At 37.4% G+C, this 22,971-nt stretch overlaps 1 protein-coding gene across 2 annotated transcripts in view; it reads right to left on the bottom strand.

Annotated features, from left to right (window-relative positions):
- PHTF2 (putative homeodomain transcription factor 2) overlaps positions 1-22,971 on the bottom strand; it is a 96,791-nt gene that overhangs the window by 32,778 nt on the left and 41,042 nt on the right. For both annotated transcript variants that reach the window (XM_058805347.1, XM_058805350.1), the window contains exons 2-5: positions 15,825-15,901; positions 4,260-4,316; positions 3,873-3,884; positions 794-863 (exon numbers count right to left, since the gene is read on the bottom strand). In XM_058805347.1, the coding sequence (XP_058661330.1) occupies positions 794-863; positions 3,873-3,884; positions 4,260-4,316; positions 15,825-15,869 (184 nt within the window). In that variant the 5' untranslated portion in view covers positions 15,870-15,901. The remainder of the gene's footprint in view (positions 1-793; positions 864-3,872; positions 3,885-4,259; positions 4,317-15,824; positions 15,902-22,971) is intronic.

The raw sequence follows: 22,971 nt of genomic DNA, 5'->3' as shown, positions 1-22,971 counted from the left end.
GAAGGGGAGAAGCCCCAGGGACAATAAGGGTGAGGCTCCAGGGACGATGGGGGTGAGGTTCCGGGGACAATGGGGGCGAGTAGGCCTCTGGAGGCCAAGGCTGGGTGTGAGGGTGCCCAACCTGCACTACCCAGCTTCCTGTGCTGGCTGCTGGGCTCATGGGTAAAAACACTAAATAATGTTTTCCCTAGCCTTCACAAGGCATATGGGAAATTACATACAGATAAGAATAATTTAAGACAAAATAAAGACTTTAAGAAAAGTCTCATGTCATCTGACCTTCTGTTGCCATGTTGTTATTTAAAACAGGCAAGAAACAATCAAGGCCTATACATTTTTACCCTCCAGAAATTTCAATGTAACATTCCCTCCAGATGTCAGAAGACTTAAAAGAAGTCTAATTGCCTGGCAGTAGGAGTAAAACTAGTAAACTAGTAACTCTAAAATTATATAAGACCATGCACAAAACAATAATAAAATTATATAAGACAACTAGTAACTCTAAAATGATATAAGACAATGCACAAGTTTCTTTCCTCTTTTTTTTCAAAATCCAGACCTATACAACAAAATTTAAATTAAATAATTAAATTCTTAATATTGCAATTTAATCTTAATATCATTATTTAACAATGTTTTCTATCCACCTGCTTTAGGGAAGAGCTATGTAGTGTTGGCTGTGTTTTGTTTCATTTGGGTTTTTTTTAAACCTACTAATCCACTTTTGTTACAAGACATAGGATGGCTGTTATTTAATACTGAGAAATTCAGCTTTTTCTAGCTCAGAACTCACCTCTTACAAGATCAACATCTATGAGGTCTGGTTTCACATGTCCTGTTTTCTTTGGTTTGTTTCTCAAACCCTGCAATAGATAAATACTATCAAAATACTTTCATGTAGATGACAGACATTACAAAAGACAAAAATATCTATGTGGTCAGTAATTGCATTTAACCTATACTGCTACTGAAAATTCAGACAAACATGTCAACTTAATAAATTTAAATTACTATAAACTAAGCATTCCAAATAACAATGCACAATGGATGCCTTTTACACACTTTAAAATCTATATAAAACCCAATTACTGACCCACCAGACTATTTTTCAAACAGGCACTGAGCACTCATAGCTTTGCATTATGCAGACAATGTATGCACACACTTGCAAGAATTAGTAATATATTTCTAGTAGCTTTGCAGAATTTTTGCAACAAATTACATTCTTGAACCTCTTTTCTCCTTAGATGTCTAACTCAACTTCATAAAACTCTTACACTGCAACTCCTTAATTCCAAATCCAGATAGCAAATCACACTGCAATGTAGGAGGCAGTAATCAACAAGCTCTCAGAAATCCAAATTCTAGGAAAGTATTGAATTTTTCCTCAGTACTGAATATAGATTAGCCAATTAAAAGGAAGGGGAAAATCCCACACAACAGGAATGCAACAGGAAGAAAAGCAAGCTTATTTTTTTCTTTAAGAAGCAGCATCTTCGATCACAGAAGAACCAAACTCGCTGGCAAAGCTTTCAAGTTTGTTTTTAATGCTAAAATGTGATGCTGTACTCTCAAGGCTTAAAGACAGCTATGAGTTTATTCTGCTCCCCTTAGCTTAGATTCTTGGTCACATTAGACAGTAAGGAAATCATAGCATACAATTCATAGCAAGTAAAATAAAATATTTCAAAAAATATTTAGGATACAAATGAAATTATTATGAAAACCATTTAACTGTTCTCATTCAAAAACCATGTAAATTGGTGAACTGTACATTTCTACCATTGCCAAGGCTCATCCATGTGTAAAAACACTACTAAAACATAAACATTAGGTATAAATGGAAGCATATAAATGAAATTATTGTCAATGAGAAACAGATCAGAGAAATCTGGTAGTGTTAATCTTTGTAAGAATAATATCAAGCAAAATGTTCAACTGAATGCAGCTCAAAATATTTCTCACATCTAAATTAAACTGGATTTCTTTTTTATGCAGAAATGAAGATAAAAAAATCAAACTGAAACAAGCTAGATATGTAGTCATTACCTATTGTGTTTGTTAGAAAAATGAGTTTACTTGAAACAAAAAAAAGAATTAATACACAACTGAAACATGAATAGGACAAAATGTGCTCCGAGGATGAAAAATAGACATAACCAGTTGTATTTTAAATGCAAACACTATAAAGACCTTATAATGCAAGATTTTTACAGAACTGCAGTAATTTTATGTGGAATGAGAAAAGAAACCCATAATTAGAATTGGAAATTACCATAATTCTAGAATCAGCTACAGATTCTTGTGAATTTTCCATAAGTGAGCCACTCCATTTCATAAAGAAAACTGAGGTTTAAAAAGAAAATGCTGAATGGTGTAGTCACTTTCAAATGTATTAGTGCTTATGGACCACAAGATCTCTCTTGAAAGTCTAAATAAAGATGTGCCTCTTGGAAGAAATAATCTCCAAGAAACACATGCTCAATCTTAGGACAAATTTACCACTGTGGCTCAAATTATGTTTTCATGTTAAAGAAAGAACTCTGAAAAATCTAAGTCAAGAGTACAACTTGATGTGACCTTCAGAGGAAAAGAAATGGTGAATCATTTTTTAAAAATTCCATTGGACAAACAGTACTTTCAGGTCCATGGACTTCACTGAGTTGGCTCCTGAACTGTTTGCCACATATAGTAGAAGCATTCCATTTATTCAGATGCAATTCCTACACTTAATGCATCACAAATCTCTAACATACATGGAAAACAGCAGTTTCAGACTAGGGTTATTTAAAAAAATATTCAGTGTTTCATAATGCTCAGACCCATCCAGTTAATTCATATAATTTCTATTCAGCACCAAACACTTTTCAGGTAAGCATTAGCAAAAGAAGGTTTAAGTAAGAACACTTTAAAAATAATTGTTATTATTGTAAAAACTCTTTTACACAAATTTTAAAATTAATCTTAATAGATCCTATTACAGTTATAACTAAATTATAAACGTGTAATAAGAGAAATGTATTTTCTACTACAATATATGAATTTTTCAGATTTTTAGTGATGTTAATCTATAAATCATTACATAATCATTTCTAAATTTATAATGTCAAAGTGTTCTGTAGGAGCTCTGAGATTAAAGCACTTCTGTGCAATCCCTGAACTTAGTCACATGCCTTGGTGTTACCCAAATTGCACTTCACTCAGTCAGCCCAAACTCAGACACCACCATAATTTTTTAGTTATTGGACTCCTGAGCCAAACAAGATGCTATTTGCAGTCAGCATTTTTTTGCAGTATTTGCAGTAACTATTTGAGTAACATGCTATCACACAGCAGTTAATTAATGAACTCCTCTCAGAGCTGTGATGGTTTCATGGCCATGGGAAGGACCCTTCAGGCAACCTGAGGCTCAGCTGTGCTGCTGAAATACCATGGGGTCCAACTCAGAGTGTGTATTTCTGTACAAAAACTCTGTAGCTCAGGTCAGGAACAGCTCCCACAGAAGCCAAGCAAGCCCCCACATACAGTTTTAAGTCCTGCAGAGTGAAAAAACCCATCCCTGAGGAAACTGAAGCAATGTCCATTTTACTGATGTTAAGTAATAGCAACACCTTGAAACTCATGCAGAAATAGCACAATACTTCCATGCAGTGTCGGAGGGGGAAAAAAGGTTAATTGCAAGAAAATGTTGACTAAATTAACACCATGGGTATTTCATATACAACCCACAGAACTGGACTTATAGGAGTGATTCCTTTACTTCCAAAGCAATTTAGCAATGTGACAGACACTGATGGTACTGTTAGTTAAACCAAAATGCACAGAACACTGTTAAACTGCTTGTTCACAGAAACAAAGCCTGAGGTACTTACCAGTCTAATAAACTGTACAAAATAATGACAGCATCATAAAGGAGGGAAAGTAAACTGCAGGTATAAGGTAACTAACTGAAAGCAAAGAGAGCTCAGATAACTGACATTAGAATTCATCACAAACAAAAGTGAAAGACAGAGGTATTAACACAAGTGAGCCCGGTCTTAAGATAAGTGAAAAGAAAAAAAGTACTGAGATACAGAAAGATGCATCACACTAAATGGTGCAGAGTTATTAATTATGTAAAATAAATAGAGCATAGTACACTGGTTACATTTGGTTACACTCCAGAAGTCTAGTTTTACTTTACCAGTATTAAATACCACCACATACAATTTAAATTACTTCAGCATACACAACCACAAAAAAAAAAGCTGCATTATTACCTTTATTTCTCTTTGCTCTACTGATTTTTCCCATATTTGTTGATCATATGCTCCAATCTAAAAAGAAAAAAAACCTCTACATTAGGATTTAAAAGATATTGATCAAACAAAATCAAATCAACCTTCAACAAGAGAAGCATGAAGCCAGCAAGTTATTTCCTTGGGGAGTTTACAAAGAAATTTTTATCCTCTCCATTCCATCTTGGCTGGACAGGATCAAGCTAATCTGTAATGGAACTGTGACAGAGGGGAGAGCTGGGCCTCACACAGCCCCAGCCTCAGCCCAGGACTTGTGCAAGCCCGAGCACTGGGAAGATCACACTCCCTCCACCCCAGGTCAGGACTGCAGCCTCCACGAGAGAGAGCAGAACTACGGCAGCTACACTGACATGGTCTTTCAGATAACTTCAAAAGAAATATGCACATCTAGTTGAACCCATACCCTCAATTTATTTTTTTTAAACTATCTATAATTCCTATTCCACTCCACTCACTTTTAAAAGCAGATGGTATTAGCTTTATCTCTTGACAGTGCACAGCAACCAGATATATGGTCAGGCTGGTAATCAAGCAGCTTATAGCCCAGGGGGAACTCAATGGATATCAAGAAACAGCACTTTTCCCCATTGACTGTCAGATATTTACAGGAGGGGCAACCTGAAACTTCAGGATTTAAGATGGTGACAAGAACAAGTCAATATATGAGACAACATATCCAAGTCTTGTAAGAAGTTATCAAAGATCATCAGATTGCTTTGAACTCTACACAAACATTATTTCTAGGCAATAATCAGTAATAATCTCTTTTACTATGGTGATTTTAAAGCCTTGCCATCCCAGCTGCTCTACCTGGACACATAAATCTTGTGTATCTGGGGATTGATTCACATCACACACTCTGAGCAGTTAAGTGTAAGATCACTTTAAGGTCACAACAGAGAGACAGATGCAGTTCCTGGGACTCACAGCTCCTTTTCCAGCCTGCAGAAGTGACAAGCAGCTCAGTCAGACACCTGACAGAGAGGAGAGAGGAACAACTGCCATCACCTGTGCAAAGCTGCACAAATTCCATCTTACTGCAAGGGTGTGACTCCTCCTTCCAGTTCACAGCTGCAGCAGACATAAGAGACCCTAGCACAAGCACACACACCTTGTACAAGAAATCACTGTTTTCATTTTTTCTTTTAGTATTTCAACCTTCAGCATTAATGTAGATGTTACAAAAGAAAGACAGAAAAAGTCATTCTTAATTAAAAAGACTCTTTTAACCAAGGATCCAACATAAATGCAAAAAAATACTCAGGGAAATCAACACACACCTACATAAACAAAGAAATCTAAAGGCATCTTCTGTGCCTCTAAATCTGACCAATTAGTGGAAATAAATAAACATTTAAAGAATCTAATTTAGAAGAGTAAATCCCAAAGCATATCTAAGATTGAAAATGAGAACAACAAACTGAATTACTCTTTCCCAAATTTAAATTATGTTTCCCATTCAAAAGTGCTAAACAATTTCTATAGTTTGCTACTTAAAAACTTTGCAAAAGAAGCAATCTACTGGCTTTTTAGTAATAATAAATACTTTACACTTTGCATTTGGAAAAAAATAAAAGAATCTGTGGAAAATAATTAGGGAGTCGGACACAGTAGTGGGCAGAATTAAGCACTTACTACAATTAAAGTAATTAAACCAAAGGAAGTTTAACAGCTAACTCCACCTGGATAACAGCCAGCAATTAAAAAGTCAATATATTGAATAACCACTCCACCCAGGCATTTACAGCTAATTGTTCTGGCTTTTTCCTCTAAATACATTTCAAATGAAATTTCAGGCCTTTCTGCTTTTCATTAAATTTGCTAAGAAGAGCCTGAGTAAAATTTATGTGCTGCACAACATTGTGTCCTCCCCTCCCCAATTCCAAAAAAAATTCCTTCTACAAGGACAGAAGGAGGGATGCAAGTCTGTGTCCCTCTTAAGCAACAACCAAACAAGGAAGAAAAGCCTTTGTGCCAATAAAGCTGCAAAGCAAACCCCATAATTCCATTCATTGCTGAAACTAGTTTAGAGTTGAAAGTCATTAAAACAGTGTTCTTCTTTTAGACAAATACCAGACCATTTGTTAAAGGAATTATAGGAAACAGACTCCAGAAGACATCTAACATAAGGAAGTCAACTGATTTTACATTTTTATTATATTTTCCTACAAATATTTCTTTTCCCTCTTTAGACAGCAGCTTCCATCTCCACAAAGACAAGCAGCAGGAATTTTGCCATTTCTCTTTTAACACTGCTCTACAAAGCAATTATTCCATCAGGAGGTAAAATAAGAGATTCAGAACTATTTTAAAGGGCAGGGTCCTTTACAACCGTTTTACTGGAGAAGTGGATCTGTCCAGCCACCTCTGATCAACTTTAGTTATTGACAGCTGAGCACAGGAGTGTTCAGCAAGGCATGCTGGTGGGAACTGAAAGGAAAGGAAGAGAGAATTGCAGACAGCAAGTACCATTACAGCCTCTCACACAGTTTTTGTTGTTGTTTGGGTTTTATTTTTTAATCTACTTCATATCACCTCTTCAGGTTTTAACAAAGTTCAAGCAGGTGTGTGTGCCACTCAGCACATCAAATTCCAACCTGATACTCAACCTTCCTTCTCAACATCTGCATAAGCATCCCTCTAAACTTCTCTTCCAAATGTATCAGATGAAAATACATGAAAACAAAGGCAACATTATAAAGTAGAATACTGGATACTGGCACACTTCATTTCCCACATTAAACAAAAATAGGAAGAACTAGTGTCACTCAGGCAAGTGAAAACCACAGGCATTTTTTTTTCTCTCCCTTATGTCAGGAAAGCAGATTTAGTGTTTGTGAAATGTGTCCTGCAGAATTCATTGAAAGGTACATTTTCATTTACAACAAAATTATAACATATAATGATTACCAGAGACACTAGACATGTATATGAATTAAAATGAACATAATTTGTGAATGAATTGAAGAAGGTAAGTTAATACTAGCAAACCTTCCTAGTTTTAAATTATTGAGTACACCAGTGGATTCCAGCTTCAAAGAGTTTGGATTTACAAGTATTTGCATTTGAATTCTGTTTTATATTAAATCTAATGTAAATCTAAAACAAATATAGGCTCCTGGCTATTCATGTATTTCCTTACAACTGCACATACCTGCAGGACACGGAAAAGAAGCCTAGCACCTAATCTAGCACCAAAGAAATTAAGCTCTAAAGGCAAGTAAAAGGAAGGAATAACCTTCCAGAGATAAGATCAGGTTGGAACCTGAATAATTTAAATAAACACAAAACTTGCTCAAGGAAGGTCTCCCTCAATAATCAGCTGTCCCAGGGCTCCTCCCTGGCCTTGGCTGGAGCTGCTCTGCCAACAGGAATGCCCTGACCAACTCCAGTGCCCATTTACTGCCCTCCCACTGTGCCTGGAGCCTTATCCCTCACAGCTGCAAATTCTGCACCATCCCTGGGAGAAAATGTAAAGTACAAAACACAGGAGTCAAAAAAGGTCCCATTTTTAAGTACACAATTGTAAGAAATGCTTCTGAAATCTCTTCGAGACTTAACACAAGACTCTTTGTGATACTTTCAATCCATCAGTCTACCCTACAGTGGGCAATAAACTTCTCTTAAAGTAAACTATAAAACACAATATCCCAATTTCAAATTGACTTCACACAAAAATTTATTCTAATTTAATTTATGAAATACCTAATCCAAACTTGTACTCTATAGCATTTTTTATTTGTTATGGCTTGGCAGAAATAAATTTACAGAAAGTTAGATATCAAGCCTATTGTCTCATTTTGAAATGCAACTTTTATCACCAAGCATCAACACAACCTTGTTACAGGAAACTTGTCAGTAATATGCTACAGATATTAAAAACTGTGCTATAACCTATCTGTAGCTGAGTTAGATAAAGTAGTAATGTCATTTTATACACAGATGTAATTTTTAAATCGTGCACCCCAGGTCTACTCAATGCCAAGATTTTATCCAGTCTATCCAACTCAGCTACCTCTAAAATTCTGAAGATCCCACACCTCAATAAATACCAAGTAAAGAAGATAAAAGGGATTCTGTTCATTTATGCATTTGCAGAATTAGCAACCATTCTTCAAGCAACTATAAAAATTTTGAGAATATAAGGAATTAAATGCAACTGAAAACCACAGCAGTCTTTCACAACAGAGAAGCAGGTGTTTAACATCCTAAATTAACAGGGTATAATAAACTTTTTTGAAAAAAATTTCTTGAAAAAAATTTCCTCACAAGTAATCATTTTAAAAAAAAATCTAACTTATATGTGACTTGGCATGGGAAATTACAATTATACATTTGGTAAACTTGACAAAGCCAGCTCTTGACTGAAAGATTAAATAAATTTGAGATCCTTTTTAAGGGCAGACTCATAACATTTTCTGGGTTTAACAGATATGTGCATCTCTTGCAATTATCTAAAAATAACTGCACTTAGTCTTGCCCAATCAAATACGTCAGGAAGCATTTGATCAAATTTCTTCATACATGTGAAATCTGGCACCTGTACAGCTTGGCTGTATAACAGCAATAGCAATTAGCTTAAGTGAAGAGTTAAGCTATTGAAAACTCAGCAATATTTAGTTCAAAGCACAGTGGAAAGGGCTTTAACACCGCTCAGTGTTTCTTCCTGGTGCCTTTCTCATAGTGAGCCACGTGTGCATCAAGATTGAATTTGAGCTTTGTGAATGACACTGATATTCACTTTAAGCTAATGTAGTGATGCTATCAACCTGTAGCCCAATACTCACAAGGCCCTTCTGATTCTAATGGAATTGATCAATATTTCAAGAGGCATTTATAATTTATGAGCATGAAGACTAGCAAAGATTATAATCCTAAGAATACATAGTATTTCCTCTTGGATCTTAAAACTTTAATGTTTACCAATAATGAAACTGGTGTGCTAAACTTTGCTCTTTAAAACCTCTGAGCACTTTTACAAGTCACATCACAATGGTATTACAAATCCAGAATATGTAAGATCTGGAGTTCAGTAAATAAATAACAAAGTTGTTTCCTTGGAGTGTCTGATACCTTATTAAAGTATTTTGTGCTGAAATATTAGCTAATATGTTTTATTAACTTCTACAGTCCAACATAATTTAAATAATTGTATGATTTTCTGTATCAGTTTTAGTATTAAGGTATCCATATATAAATAATTTCTATGTGGGCAGTACTACTAATTTTTACAATATGTCTCATTTTCTCAAAACTTAGAACAGGATTATTAAAAGTTATTTTCAGCTCCAGTTTGTTTCTTACATGAGCTTGCAGTAAAGGTAATACTCAGTAGCCCAGCAGTATAATTATCCTGTTAGAGTAGATCTCTAGATCTCTAGTCTTGGGATGGGGTTTTTTCTGGATATTTTTCATTTTCGAGGGTGGCAAATTTTCTTCAACTTTGTTTATGGTGGATATGTGGACTGGACAAGCTAAACTAAGACAAACTTAGCTGATAAACCACAGATAGAAATGACTATAGAACAGTTGTACACTGTCTGTTAACAGCAAAGATTTTAGTAACTTTCAGTCAAATGGAGAAGGACAGTGAAGGGATTAAGGTTCTATATCCTAAGGCACAGAATTTATAACTGCTGAATCATTACTTCTGATTTTAAAATATCCCAATACCCCTCCCTTCTTCTTGTCTGGTGCCAGAGGGAGAGCTGAAATCAGCTATTTAGAGTAAAATTAAGCAATCAATTCAAACTTTAATAAGAGTTATTTATTATTAACTATTTGAATTGCCAACTAATGACCCACTTAAATTCTTTCAATAACTGCAACAGCACTGTATTTACAGCCATTTCACTGAACAGTAATTTTGCTGAGGCTTACTTTAGAGATACCATCCCTTTTAGAGTCCAATAAAAGCTAATTAAACATTTATCAACTACATACTAATGGTTTTTTTCTGAATTATTCTTTACAGATTAATTCTTCTTAAGATCTGTCAGCCATACTTATTTATTGCCCTGAGTAATACTTTACAAATTTTAAGGTATCTACGAAAACCACAAAACATTTCTTTTCATCACACAATTAAACATAAAGAAAAACTATACACAGAAGAACAGCTGGAAACCAGATTTGTAGGTTAAACTAAATGAGAGTAGAGGAATAACCAAAGGTACACACAGCACCCAGGTGCTGTCTGAGGTGAGCTGGCCAAGAGCAATCCCTTTCCTGGGTCCATGCTACACTACTGCTAACAACGCCCAGCTACTCTCCAAGTGTTAAGGATTTAACTCTGAAACATTTTATTTTTTTTTTAATGATAATGTAGTTGCACAAAACAAAACAGCCTCATGATGTAACTGGGAAAAGAAAATCCCTCTTGACAGGCTCATTATTCAGTATAATTCCCTGAAGACCTCTGAAAATCTAGCAAACTTTCCTGGTGTTGCAACTTGGATTTTAGAATAGCATTGCCCTGATGTCCCTGATCATTTCCACTTCCCATTGCATGCTTTCCTTGCTGCCCCTGCATTTGTCTGGGTGGCTAAAATATCAATCAGATCACACAGGAGAGAAAAGAAAATGTTAGGCTATAATTTCCAATTAAACAATTTAAGAACCAGAGAATCCTTCCCAAGACAGAGGGATTTAATCTCCTTGCTCCCCTGCCATTAGATAGTTCATCTCCTTGTAGACTCACAGTCTTCCTTTTAGCTGGATGAGTTTCCTGACCAAATTCAGTAAACAAATGTATGGCAGTCTGTGGGAAGGCAAAGCAGGAATGGGAGCCTACAGGCAGGCAAAATGCAAGCCTGCTTCATTCAGCCACAGCCCCTGCTGGAGCTCTCTTTTGCATCAGATTCAGAAACCAGTTTTGTCTCACCAAGCAAGGCACTGAAGGTAAATCCCCACTAGTTCAGGCAACTGCTTGAGTACCAAATGTGGAAAGAAACTCTATCTGAACACACATTTTCTTCCTCCATGCTCTGACAAATGCCAGCTCCAACACTCATCAAATTTCAGCACTTGAAGTCAGATGTTTTCAATTCAATGCAGTTTCAGCATCCAAAGTTTTAGCTAAAGTAGCCATACAGCCTGTCCATTTGGCAAAACCTGCCTTTGTGCCAGGGTGAATAATGCATCATGAGAATTCAGTGCCAAACAGGAAATCAGCTGGTTTCAAGGCAGGATATAATCATCATTTAACTCCTCCTTTATTAACTTAACACAGGGACCAGGTAAGGAAAGTTAAAGCACTGATAGAGTTAAACGTGGGCAGGGATCTCAAGGGCAACACAACAAGCTTCTACAGGTTTGTTGATGACAGAAAGAATGCTAGGAAAAATGTGGGCCCTCTGTGGAGAGAAACAGGAGAGCTGGTTACCAGGGACATGGAGAAGTTTGAGGTACTCAGATATTTTTGCCTTGGCCTTCACTAGCAAGTGCTCAAGTTGAAACCTGCTTTAGTGGAAGCTGTCCCTGTCCATGGCTGGGGGGTTGGAAAATGATGAATTTTCAGGTCCCTTACAACCCAGGCCATTCCATCAATCTAAATAGGCAAGTGTAATCTTCGACTGATGAGCTGTAAAACACTGAATATTAAGATCTTAAAGCAGTACCAATAGAACTCTAATTTTGCCCTTTAAAGCCACGAGAGAAAAACATCTCATTTGTTTTATTGTGCCCTTTAACAGATGTACCCAAGGGACACCCAGGGCAGCAGAAAGCTGCATTGGCAAAGTCAAATGATGTGCAATCAGGTGCAGGATTCAGCCTCAATTCAATAAGTTTCATTCTGCCTTCCCCAACAACCATCCTCAAGAGAAGGAACAACATAATTGTACAAATTTGTTGGTAATATTGCAGGAGAAGGAGTTTCCCATTCTAGCAGCAAGGCTTCTGTAAGGGTTGAAAACCAGAAAGTTGTTAAGGTAAATTTACATATCTTCTCCAAATGGGAAACTAGACCAAAATTCCCTCTATTATTACCTGTAAAGCTTGAAAGTATTTTAAGAAATTAATGCAAAAAGTTACAGGCAATAGAAGCAGTATTTTAAATTATTCATAGCTTTATTATTTTTAACATCAATTACTGTCACTCAGGCAGTACTTCAAGTACATATATAGTATCAGTATCATACAAAAGTTATGCCACCAGATACTGATATTGTTTTCAACAAATGTGGGGTGTCAGATTTTTTTCACAGCAAACACTGTGATGGCTTCCTCCACAAAATACTCAATTACCAAGCTGAAGCAATTTCAGGATTGTGGTACATCCACATAATCCTAAGGATATTAACCAAGTGATGCATCTATGTGAGAAGCTGTCTGGAACCCTTCCAGAGAACCATGCAGACACTCCTGCCACTCCCTTTTATTGCAAGAAGCAGGGCAGCTCCAAGGGCTGAAAACAAGCCAGGCCAACCCTTTGTCACACATATCTCAGCACTGTACTCCCCAGTGCACCAAGAAATACAGCAGACGTTTCCTTTATTTTAATTTCTACTGAGTCAACCTGTATCTAGTCTACTGAGTCAACCTATTTTATGCCTTGAAAAAGTATTTGTACTGGCTGGGAAACGCACTGGGAGCACTAAAACTCTGTCCTTGCAACCTTGTATCTCAAATAACAAGCTGTTGTAATTCCACCCTGAAATCTTACAATCAAACTTAAAATAATTCAGAACGGATTACTGTATTTTTATGAGACAGTAATCAGGAGCTCCAATACACTAAAAGCAGAGTAAATCCATTGTCAAAACAGAAAAACATGTTTACATAATAAAAGGTCTGACCTTTTAAACAATTAAGGGTATTACTAAATCATCCTGGTGTAAGGAGCTCAATTTCAGACAATAGTATGAGTCATGAGTAAACTTGCTGTTTGCAAAACTTGCCTTAAGTAGGGCTGGAAGAGCTCAATTGCTTAACTCTTTCCATTGAAGAGATATAAAAATGTCTCTTGAGAAACCAACAGACCTTGGAAACTCAGTGGAGAGACACATGAAATAAATATATTTAAAAATACATTAAAACTGATAACTAAGAAAGACAAGGAGTAAGTTATCTGCTCAGTATTTCTTACACAGCCCCAGCCTACTCAAATGCTTCTTAGTCATCTATAACTAGAAATACCAGAAGTGAACCTTCTTTTCAAGGCATTCATACACCAATTTATTAATCTGAAAACACCTCTCCAAAACAACAGTTTATTTTTTCTCATTTCATCAGAGAGGTGAGTAATACCAATTTGATCAATACTGACTGCAACCCTGGGTCTCTCTTGTCCCAGAAACAAACTTCTACTGCTGGAATGTGCTACATTTTGATCCCTCCCCACTTTCAATTCCAGTTACAGGTGTAATGAGTCAGCAGATCGAACCAGTGAGACAACTCTGACAGCTACAATAAAAACTGAAATTGAAATTTAAAACTGGAGGCAAGCAACAGGTCTTGCAGTTCAGTATCTTGACGTCATAAGCAAGGACCAAAAAAGAAAGTCTGGTATCAACTGAATACTAGCACAACTCTTTCTGTTCCCCAAATTGAAATCTTTGGTTTAAACAACAAATCCATGGGTAAAAAAATACTGTGCCATGTAAGAGATTTAAACAAATACATAAGCAAAATCAAGGGTAAAGGCGAAAGAGTCAGGATATTCCCAGGAACAGATAGCACACACCACACTACAAAGCTAGAAAACTCTTTGGGGTTACCAGCCAGATCCAGGAGAACCCTGAATTTGTGGTACCTAAGAAATTACAGTCTAAGAAATCACACATGAACATCTGCAACTTTTCTGCAATACAGCCTCAAAACATTACAATTCCTCATACTAAAGCAACATAACTTGCTCATTTGGCAGATCCCAGACCATGTGTGGATTGCAATTAAATTTTGTTCACACCAGGGAGAAAACCAACATCTGGCTTACACATGATCTTATCCCTCTTGTAACAAACCCACCTCACCACAACTCCTTGCCATAAAGGCACTGTGCAATTCCTGGCCAAGCACATCTCTGTAAAAGCCTACAGAGATTCACCACAGAAATGCTGGTTTTACTATGAACCAAGAAAATGGAGATGTGTGTGAAATCACTGGAAAAAAACGGCAGAACAAGGGTTAAAAGAATGACCTGTACTGATAACAAGTAATCCTGTTATGAGCAATGTTCTGGGAAAAGTAAAACTGATGAATGGCTGGTTTATATCAAGATCAGAAGGCCTGCCCTCTGTAAAATCACACCTCAGTGACTCATCCTGCCATCCGAACATCAGGAGGATGGAAAGTTGGAGCATATGAAACGTCCCATTCCTTTTACTGCATGACCAACAGGAAACACACATGTATTTGAAAAAAAAAAAAACCAAAACCAACCAGACAACAAACATGAACTTCACTTAAGATTTACAGAGACTGCAGGCTCTTTCTTGCATCCAAGGACCATCTATATGTAAAGCTGAATATCATGAAAGATCTGTCCAAAGGATAGTGCATCATCACCAACAAAAACAACCTCACAGACATGATGAGGATCATCCAGCATCTCTTACACTGCACAAAGGGATCCTGGCCAGACCAAATACAAACACAGCTTGCTGTTTGGAAATCAGTACTCTGATATCTCTGTACAATTAGTGCATTAAGTGTACGAGAGAATGAGTGGAAGCAGGTAAAATCAACATCACTTTCCTCTTCCATGAGATCCTGCATTGAATTTCATTACATTAGATTTTTTACAAGTCATCTTTCAAATCAGAGTAAATGGTAAAAAAAAAAAAAAATTCATAATTAAACTGTGAATTATTTTCAAGTTTTTAATGCATAATTGAATGAATGGTATAAATTCAGTCAGCAAAATTAATTTTTCTGCTCTTTCAACTGTACATTTAATTCACTGTTGTAAAGACCTCAACAAAGCAGACCTGTATTACCTTATTTCTAGCAAGTAACTGTTGCTTTGCTAGAAGCTAACCAGAATTTCTGTTTTGAAGACCACTGCATTATTTGCTTAAGGACAAGATGTTCCCTTTCCAAAAGACAGCTAGAGACCCAAGGAAAACACTAACAGAAACCAATTAAACCACAGAGAGCCAAGACTCTCTCTTTTGGGTACGTATTATACAGGGTTTTTTTTTACTGGCAGAAAATTTCTTTCAATTCTTACTTTCTACCTAATTACAAAGATTCTGTTTGTGCTATAGAAACAACATTTCTCTGTACATTAATTAACACTCAACTGAGAATGCAAAATTTGGTTTTTTGCAGAGCATAAGTAATCAGGGCAGTAAGGAGTTTTCAGCTAGAAGACTACAGACTAAAAGCTATTGACTTAGGACTATAGACTTAGCTATAGACTAAAAGCTATTTCATGTCACTAAATACTTATTTACCTATGGAAGAAAAGTTTCAAGCTATTCATTCTCATACAATGCTAACAAGTAATGCATAAGTATTTTATATTTGTTATATTAACACATAAACACAATAGGCCAGCATAAAAACAAATAGAAATCTTACCTTTTTCTGGTACCATACTATAGCATCAGTTACTTTGGACGCCATTTATTCCACTGAATTCACAGAGTCATTTTAGGCTGTTAACAGAAAAAGACAGAACTTTAGTTCCACTTCCCTACAAAGGCCAAGCAGGGAATGCAGAAACACTCCCATTACCTGCAAATCACTGAACAGCTGTATTTACTTTACACATTGCCTCATCTCTGTTTCACTAAGAGTTTGGGCTTTCTCCTCTAGGCAAACAAAAAACACCTACAAATCTGCTGCCACAGGACATCAAAAGCCCCAGTTTTGTCCTTCCTTCCCAGTAAAACACACAGGCTGCACAGAGGTGATCTGTCATTGTCTCACAGGATCCTCACAAGTGCTTTACTACATGCAGTCTTTTTTTTTTTCCTGATAAATATTGCAACCTATAGTTATTAGCCCAACACAGTACTCTGAGGTCCAGTAATAATTATAAAACGCAAGAAAAAAATCATACAGACTACTAGAAATACTTGGAGAACAAAACAATATCAGTGCTAGAACTTCACTAATCATAACTAGCACCCTCATGAAAACAGTAGGCCAAAACTAAGTCAAAAGGAGAAAACCAAGAAAGAATGGTATGGTTATTTTAGTGGTAACAAATAGCAACAGCATTAATTAATCTTTGATGCCACTGTAATCAGCAATCAGCATGAAAAAAACACCAAAACCCAACCTTTCAGCTTATGTAAAATATTTGTATCTTGAAACTAATTTTCACAGTCTTCCTTCATGTAGTCAGTCAGCCAGAGTTCATTAAGAGAGGGAAAAAAGAAAAAGAAAAACATAAAAAGCCTTGAGGTATATCTGTGCCTTTCTTGTACTGGGAAGCCCAGAACTGGAGCCAGCACCCCAAGCGTGGCCTCACTGACGGCAAGGACATGGTTCAGGATGTCATAAGGAGGGCAGTGACTTAGTCCCCAAACTCCAAACTACACATCAAGCATTTTCCAAGATCCATCCTGAGTAAAAATATTACACTTGTCAGTATCAACAATAATATTACACCTTTTATTTCTTCATTAAAAGGAAGCAAGAATGATTAACCTGTAGGGAGTTTATATAATAAAAGATTATTTGGGATCTACTTCTTGATTTAAAGGCATTTGTTTACAGCTTTTACACAGATAAGAAAAGCAAAGAAAAATGCAACATTCAACAAATGGGATAGGAACCAAAACTGTATGATAGATTAAAATGAGTGTCTTTATGAAAGACCTAAGCATCAGAGCAAACTCATGACACTTTATTGTACATTATTCATCACCAAAAAATTCAGGGTTGTTTTTTCTTTAAAGCAGGTATTAACCATACGAAGTTAATCAAGGGAAAGCGCCACATTCTGCACCTGGGACAACCCTGGCTGTGTGTAAAGACTGGGGAACAAAAGGCTGGAGAGAAGCTGCAGGACCTGGGGTCCTGGATCAGGGGAACAGGAGCCAGCAGTGCCCTGGCAGCCAGGAGGGCCAGCCCTGTGCTGGTGACATCAGGCACAGCATCCAAGGGAGGGGACTGTCCTGCTCTGCTCTGCACTGGGGCAGCCTCACCTCCAGGGCTGGGGCAGTTCTGGGCACCACAACACAAAAAGACATCCAGCTGTAAAACAGCATCCAGTGGAGGGCCACAGAGATGGGGCTGCCCTGTGCAAGGCCAGCGAGATGGACTTGATGATCCTGATGGCTCCCTTCCAACTCAGTATGATTCTATTTATTTAAAAAATGACCCTCCAAAAGACTCAGTTCTGCACTGACATTTGTTTGTTCATTCTTCTCTGACTATATCTTTCAAGTGGTGCACTGTATAAAAAAGAAGTATGTCCATTAGGCATACCCCTGTTTTATACAGTGCATTACTTAGAAGATATAAATAATAGTGCCTTTAGTTTGGACATGCACCATATACACTATAGTACAAACCTTCAACAAATGGATTGGAGGATTTCTAAGAGACCTCGTGCCACACATGTTCATGCTTCCCAAATGAATCTATTTTTAAGATTTCTAAGATACTCCTGTATCTTCTATACAACTTCAGATAAAACCACAACTCAAGAGAAAGAAATGTCTCAGAGAGCTTAGACAGTCATTGAAAATTCCAGAAATGTCAGAACACTGACAATTAGTGCAACTGAGCAAGCAAACACCTCAATTTTTCCACTGTTGAAAATATCATTTAAGTCACACCAAGTCAGTTAAAGCTAGCAGCCATGACTCTGTCAACATCTGTGATTCTTTCTGATCTATTTGTTTCTGATAAGTCTGTTTTTCTAAGAGCAACTATCAATTATTAAGAATCCATTGGCACAATAAATATAAAAATACTATCACATAAAGAAAGGAGTCCAAGAGAGACTGCTATAAACTGATATTTCACATAGACTGGTCACCTTTCTATTCTCACCCATACAAAGCTTACAACAGGACTCGCTTTCTTATTGGAAAACCTCTTCAATTAAACTTGATTTTAATAATCCTTTGCTCCGTTGGATTCAAAAGTGACAAAAAACCCTCCCCCCCACACACCACCCACGTCACACAGGCACAGTGACAGCAGTGACAGGTGCCAGCTCGGGAAGGGGCACACAGATATTGATCACACTTGGGGTGCAGGGCAGGACGGGGGCACACAGATACTGATCACATTTACACCTTCTCTGCCTTCATGATCTCATCTTGAAGGACCTTTAACTCCTTCTCATTTCTCTTAAATAACACTCCTCTCAAATCCAATGTACCCAACTTCCTACCAGCCTGATCACAGGATGAGACAAAGGTTGGAACAACTCATTACCAGCAGTAAAGAACTGCTGAACCTGGACAGAAACCTTTCCCTCAACAGCTACATTAACTTGATGTCCTTCCCCAAGGCCAATTATTTTTCAGGAAACCAAACATTAACTCATTAATCCAAGACCTTGAACTGTGTTGAATATGGCTAAAAGTGGATCAGCAATTTTAAAGGCAGTAACCTTTGTTTGCAGTAGCTTTTAAATTCACTCTAAAATCCTTTGCCTCAAGAAAAACTACCTCACAAAACTATAAACCAAATATAAAGAAGTGGCTTTATTTGATTTCTATCAACAAACCTGTTATTTAGATTATCCATGGTTCTCATATTTTTAAGAAACTCTGCATTAAATCCTCCATAAATCTATTTTGGTGGCATTTAAAGCTTATTAGCATACACATTTGCATAAACAAATGCAAAGATTATGCTTACAAAAGTAAATATGACAAAATCATGGGATTGATGTCTCAAAACAGAATTTGGTGTGCTAACTAAAAATACCTCTACTAGAAAATACCGCATGCTTTCTTCAAGAGCTACGCAGCGATTTCTGAGACAGCACAATAATGAAAGGTGAAAAAGTTTATTTAATTATTTCTGTGCTTCTGCTTGCAGGAGCTGGATTTGTCTGTGGTTTGGTTTTTAGTTTGTCTTTAGGTTTTGGGGGGTTTAATGAGACATTATGAGTTTAATAGACTCAGTCTGAAGCCAGCTTATCTGGGTGAGAGATGGATGGAAACAACTCAAGGCACTTCAGCTGCAGCCCTGGCTCTATCTGCCCACAGCGCACTGAACACCTTTAAGTGAAGTCTAAGTATTTCCTTAAACTGGAGGCTAAGTATTTTAGCAATTTCATTGCTAATATGAATGAATTCATTGCTAAAATGAATATGCAGCAACTCTGCATATTCATTACCATTTACCCTGGCATTCGTGTTTCCAGCTGACATTGATCCTGAGGTCAGCCCGGCTCTAAAGCACACCAGGATCAGCTGGGTAAAAGTGAAAAGAGCTGACAGACCAACACAAGCAGAGCAGTGCCTGTTCTCCTGCCTGGTTCTCCCCTCATCCCCTCTGGACCCAGCCTTCTGCTCCATGTTCCCTGTCAAATACCTGCATCTAGGACAGGCACCAGCTTCGGCACTCAGCTGTACAATGTCCTCTGCAGAGTAACTACAGCAAGATTAACTTAATCTTAACTAGCTGAAGACTTCAGAGCAACACAAAAAAACACTCCAAACTTCAAAGATTAGACAGAGCATCCATGTATAAAAGCTTTATCACAACCTCTCTGTAACAGTCAACAGAACTTTTGTTACATTTCCATCAAACAGTTAATGCTATGAATAACTAGCAATATTTTTAAATCAAAGTTTCATTACTTTCTTAAAGCTTAATAGAGAGGACTATCTAGTTTTGGTGATCCTTATTCAAAGGTGGGGTTGCTTAGCTATTTCCCAGTTCAGGGCATAATCATATTACACAATACACCTTGCAATCAAAGTAGCAGTTTCTCAAAAGCCACAGAAATTTATATTTAGATGCCTTCAGGTAGCTAAGAGCTCAAGCCCCACAGTACTGCAGTGCCTACTGAGTAAGACAGGATTTAAATAAATTCAAAGTATATTTAGAAATTTTACTCATATCCACAGGGCTTTGGCGACCCTAGTCAGACATAAATGTATATAATCTTAAATGACAGTCTAAAGCAATCTGAACAGACAGAAGTTAAGAATAAAATTGTGCTCCTCCATAGTGACAAAGAAAAAAACAGCCTTTTTTAAGAATATACAGTTCTAAGCAGTGTCAACTAGCAAAAGGACATAATTAAAAATACAGCACAAGCAAGGACACATAGGCAAAGAGTTGCTGTCCTTGCCTGTAAACACTGTGAATCACTCAGGATTTCAAGGAACCTGTTCCCTTTATAGCAATCCCAACCTGAATGGTCAGGGTACCATGCAGCAGCTGAGTCAAGACCTGAGTGTCCTTCTCAACTCATTATAACCATAGGCTGATGATGCAATGGAGTTGCATGTTCACTATACATCATCAGAATTAAAAACTGCAAAATGTAGGTCGCTTTTGTCTCAAACGTTTTTAAAAAGTCATTGATTTTTAGTACCTTCAGGAAATTAAAGGCAGTTTTTAAAAGGCTGTCATATAAAGCCATGACAATACTACAACCTGGTTTCTTCAACTGCTTTCCAAGCTAGAACTGTTTTACCATTATGTCAGATCCTCCAGATTGCAGTTTCACAATCAGAGGTGTCTTTTCACTAAGATTGTCTTTTCACTACCCTACCCAGCATGTAGGGTAAGAAAAGACAATGAATCAGAACAGCAAAGACTATGGCCTAAACTACTAATTTAATTGCAACATTTGCATCACACAAACTCTCTTAAAGCATTACACTTGCGCATGCACAGCTAGAAAATAACTTTAACAAAGGAAAAAACCTTCACTTTCTAGGTTCAATATCAAAATACAAGTTATCATGAAATTGCTGACATTATTTGATACTTTAAGTTTAAATGAGCCAAATAAACAGCTCAGTCACATTGGGCATCTGCTGTTGGCTGAAAAGCTGCTTCTGCCATGACATAACAAACCAAGGGAGCATCCCTGTATTGCAGATACAGCACTAAACTTACCAGGAGTTATCCTTCCTCCACTTAAACCCAGGGGAGCTCTGCCACTGCCACAAACAACAGGATGAAAGCCTTAAAGCAATGCTCCAAAAGATCCATTATTTTTCATGTGCATTACACACAAACCATTAAACCTACATCTCCTTTTTGAAAGGAAACATCAAATACTATGCAATGCACTCACTGTTCTTTTTAAGTACTTTATCTATGCATCAGTGTTCTCAAAACAGCATTTCAGAATTGCAAATTGTATACCAGCAAACGAGAAACTTGTCACTCCTAGGTTCACACCTTTCAGTGGAGGTTTGATCATGTTCCTTCCAGCTATCCTTATGAAAACCTGCAGCAGTCAAAACCAAAGGAAAAATGTCAAGAAAACCCCAGATGCTGCTAACTTAAGGACAACATCCAGCAACCAGCATGAAAAGTTCTCTTCCTACCATGATGGCTGAGCCCCCCAAGTTGTCTTGCAACCCAAGGTCATACAAGTTTGTAAATACAAAGGGATTAACATACTTGCCTTCCCCAAGGAAGACTAAAACTCTGCTAAAACTGGCTACCAGCATTCCTAGGATGCTGCTCATGAGAGTTGATTTTCAAACTCTGCCCTTCATCTCAAAAAAACCCCAAAACTCCACAAAAAAACTGAAAATCCAAAATGCAATCACCCCCAACCAACCAGTTAAAAAAATTACCATCTCTAAATGCCTGTTTCAGGAGGTTTCAGTTTGTTTGAGAAGGCCTCTCTCATCAGGCCAACAGCAGCCACAATAAGACATGAATCAGACCCTGTGCTGGCTGCTGTGTATCAAACCCTGCTCTTGCACACAGATGTACCAAAAATGCCATATATGATGACACACACACACATCTGGCAGCAAGGCCAGGCCTGCCTGTGCCTCCAGTGAGATGTCAGATGCTGAAAGGCTGATACCTTCTTATTCTGCCCACAAACCACTGCGCCTGATCCTATTTCTGCTGCTGCCTATTTCTTTATAAGCTCATGCCCTTTATCAGTCCCCAGCCAAGCAGGAAGGTACCACAGACACAGCACAGAGCATGCAGGGAGAACCAGCCTTCAAAAACTGACGGGAAGCAGACTCAGCCCAGCCATCCTCACCTCCACAGCAAACCCACCAGTGCCCGAAGCAACAAGTGCCACACAAAATAAGTGTCACACAAGGAATACTTGTTTTGTGACTGAATTACACAACTGTCTGAAATAGCAACAAAATGTAGACTATCAGGATTTCTGAGATTTATTTCAGGTTATGGCAAAAAGAACATTGCGTGCAGTTGTTGCAACTGCCACAGACATTTCTGGAATCTCTGCCTTAAGATCAGTGCAACTTTCCTAATTTTGTTACATAACTGGCTCATGACTTCATTTGAAGAAGCTTGACACAGTCTCATAGATACCTTACTCATAAATATAGGAGGGAAGGACTCTGAACTGAGAAGTCCAAGATTCTACACCTCCCATAATTTACTTTTGAGCCTGCTGCAGTATTTATCAATTAGCAAAAAGCTTCCAATATTTAAATATATTCTACTGATCAACAGAGTAGCAGAGTCCAAGCCCTTAAAGTGAACTATACTCAAGTTAATTTTGCTTCTTATCTACTATAAGAGGTTCCAGTTTCAAAATTCTCACCAAATACAGTAATTGCTATCAGCA

This window comes from Ammospiza caudacuta, chromosome 5 (assembly GCF_027887145.1).
Source record: "Ammospiza caudacuta isolate bAmmCau1 chromosome 5, bAmmCau1.pri, whole genome shotgun sequence".
Taxonomy (NCBI): domain Eukaryota; kingdom Metazoa; phylum Chordata; class Aves; order Passeriformes; family Passerellidae; genus Ammospiza; species Ammospiza caudacuta.
Note: the sequence above shows the minus strand (reverse complement) of the source record. Positions and strands in the feature narration are given on the sequence as shown.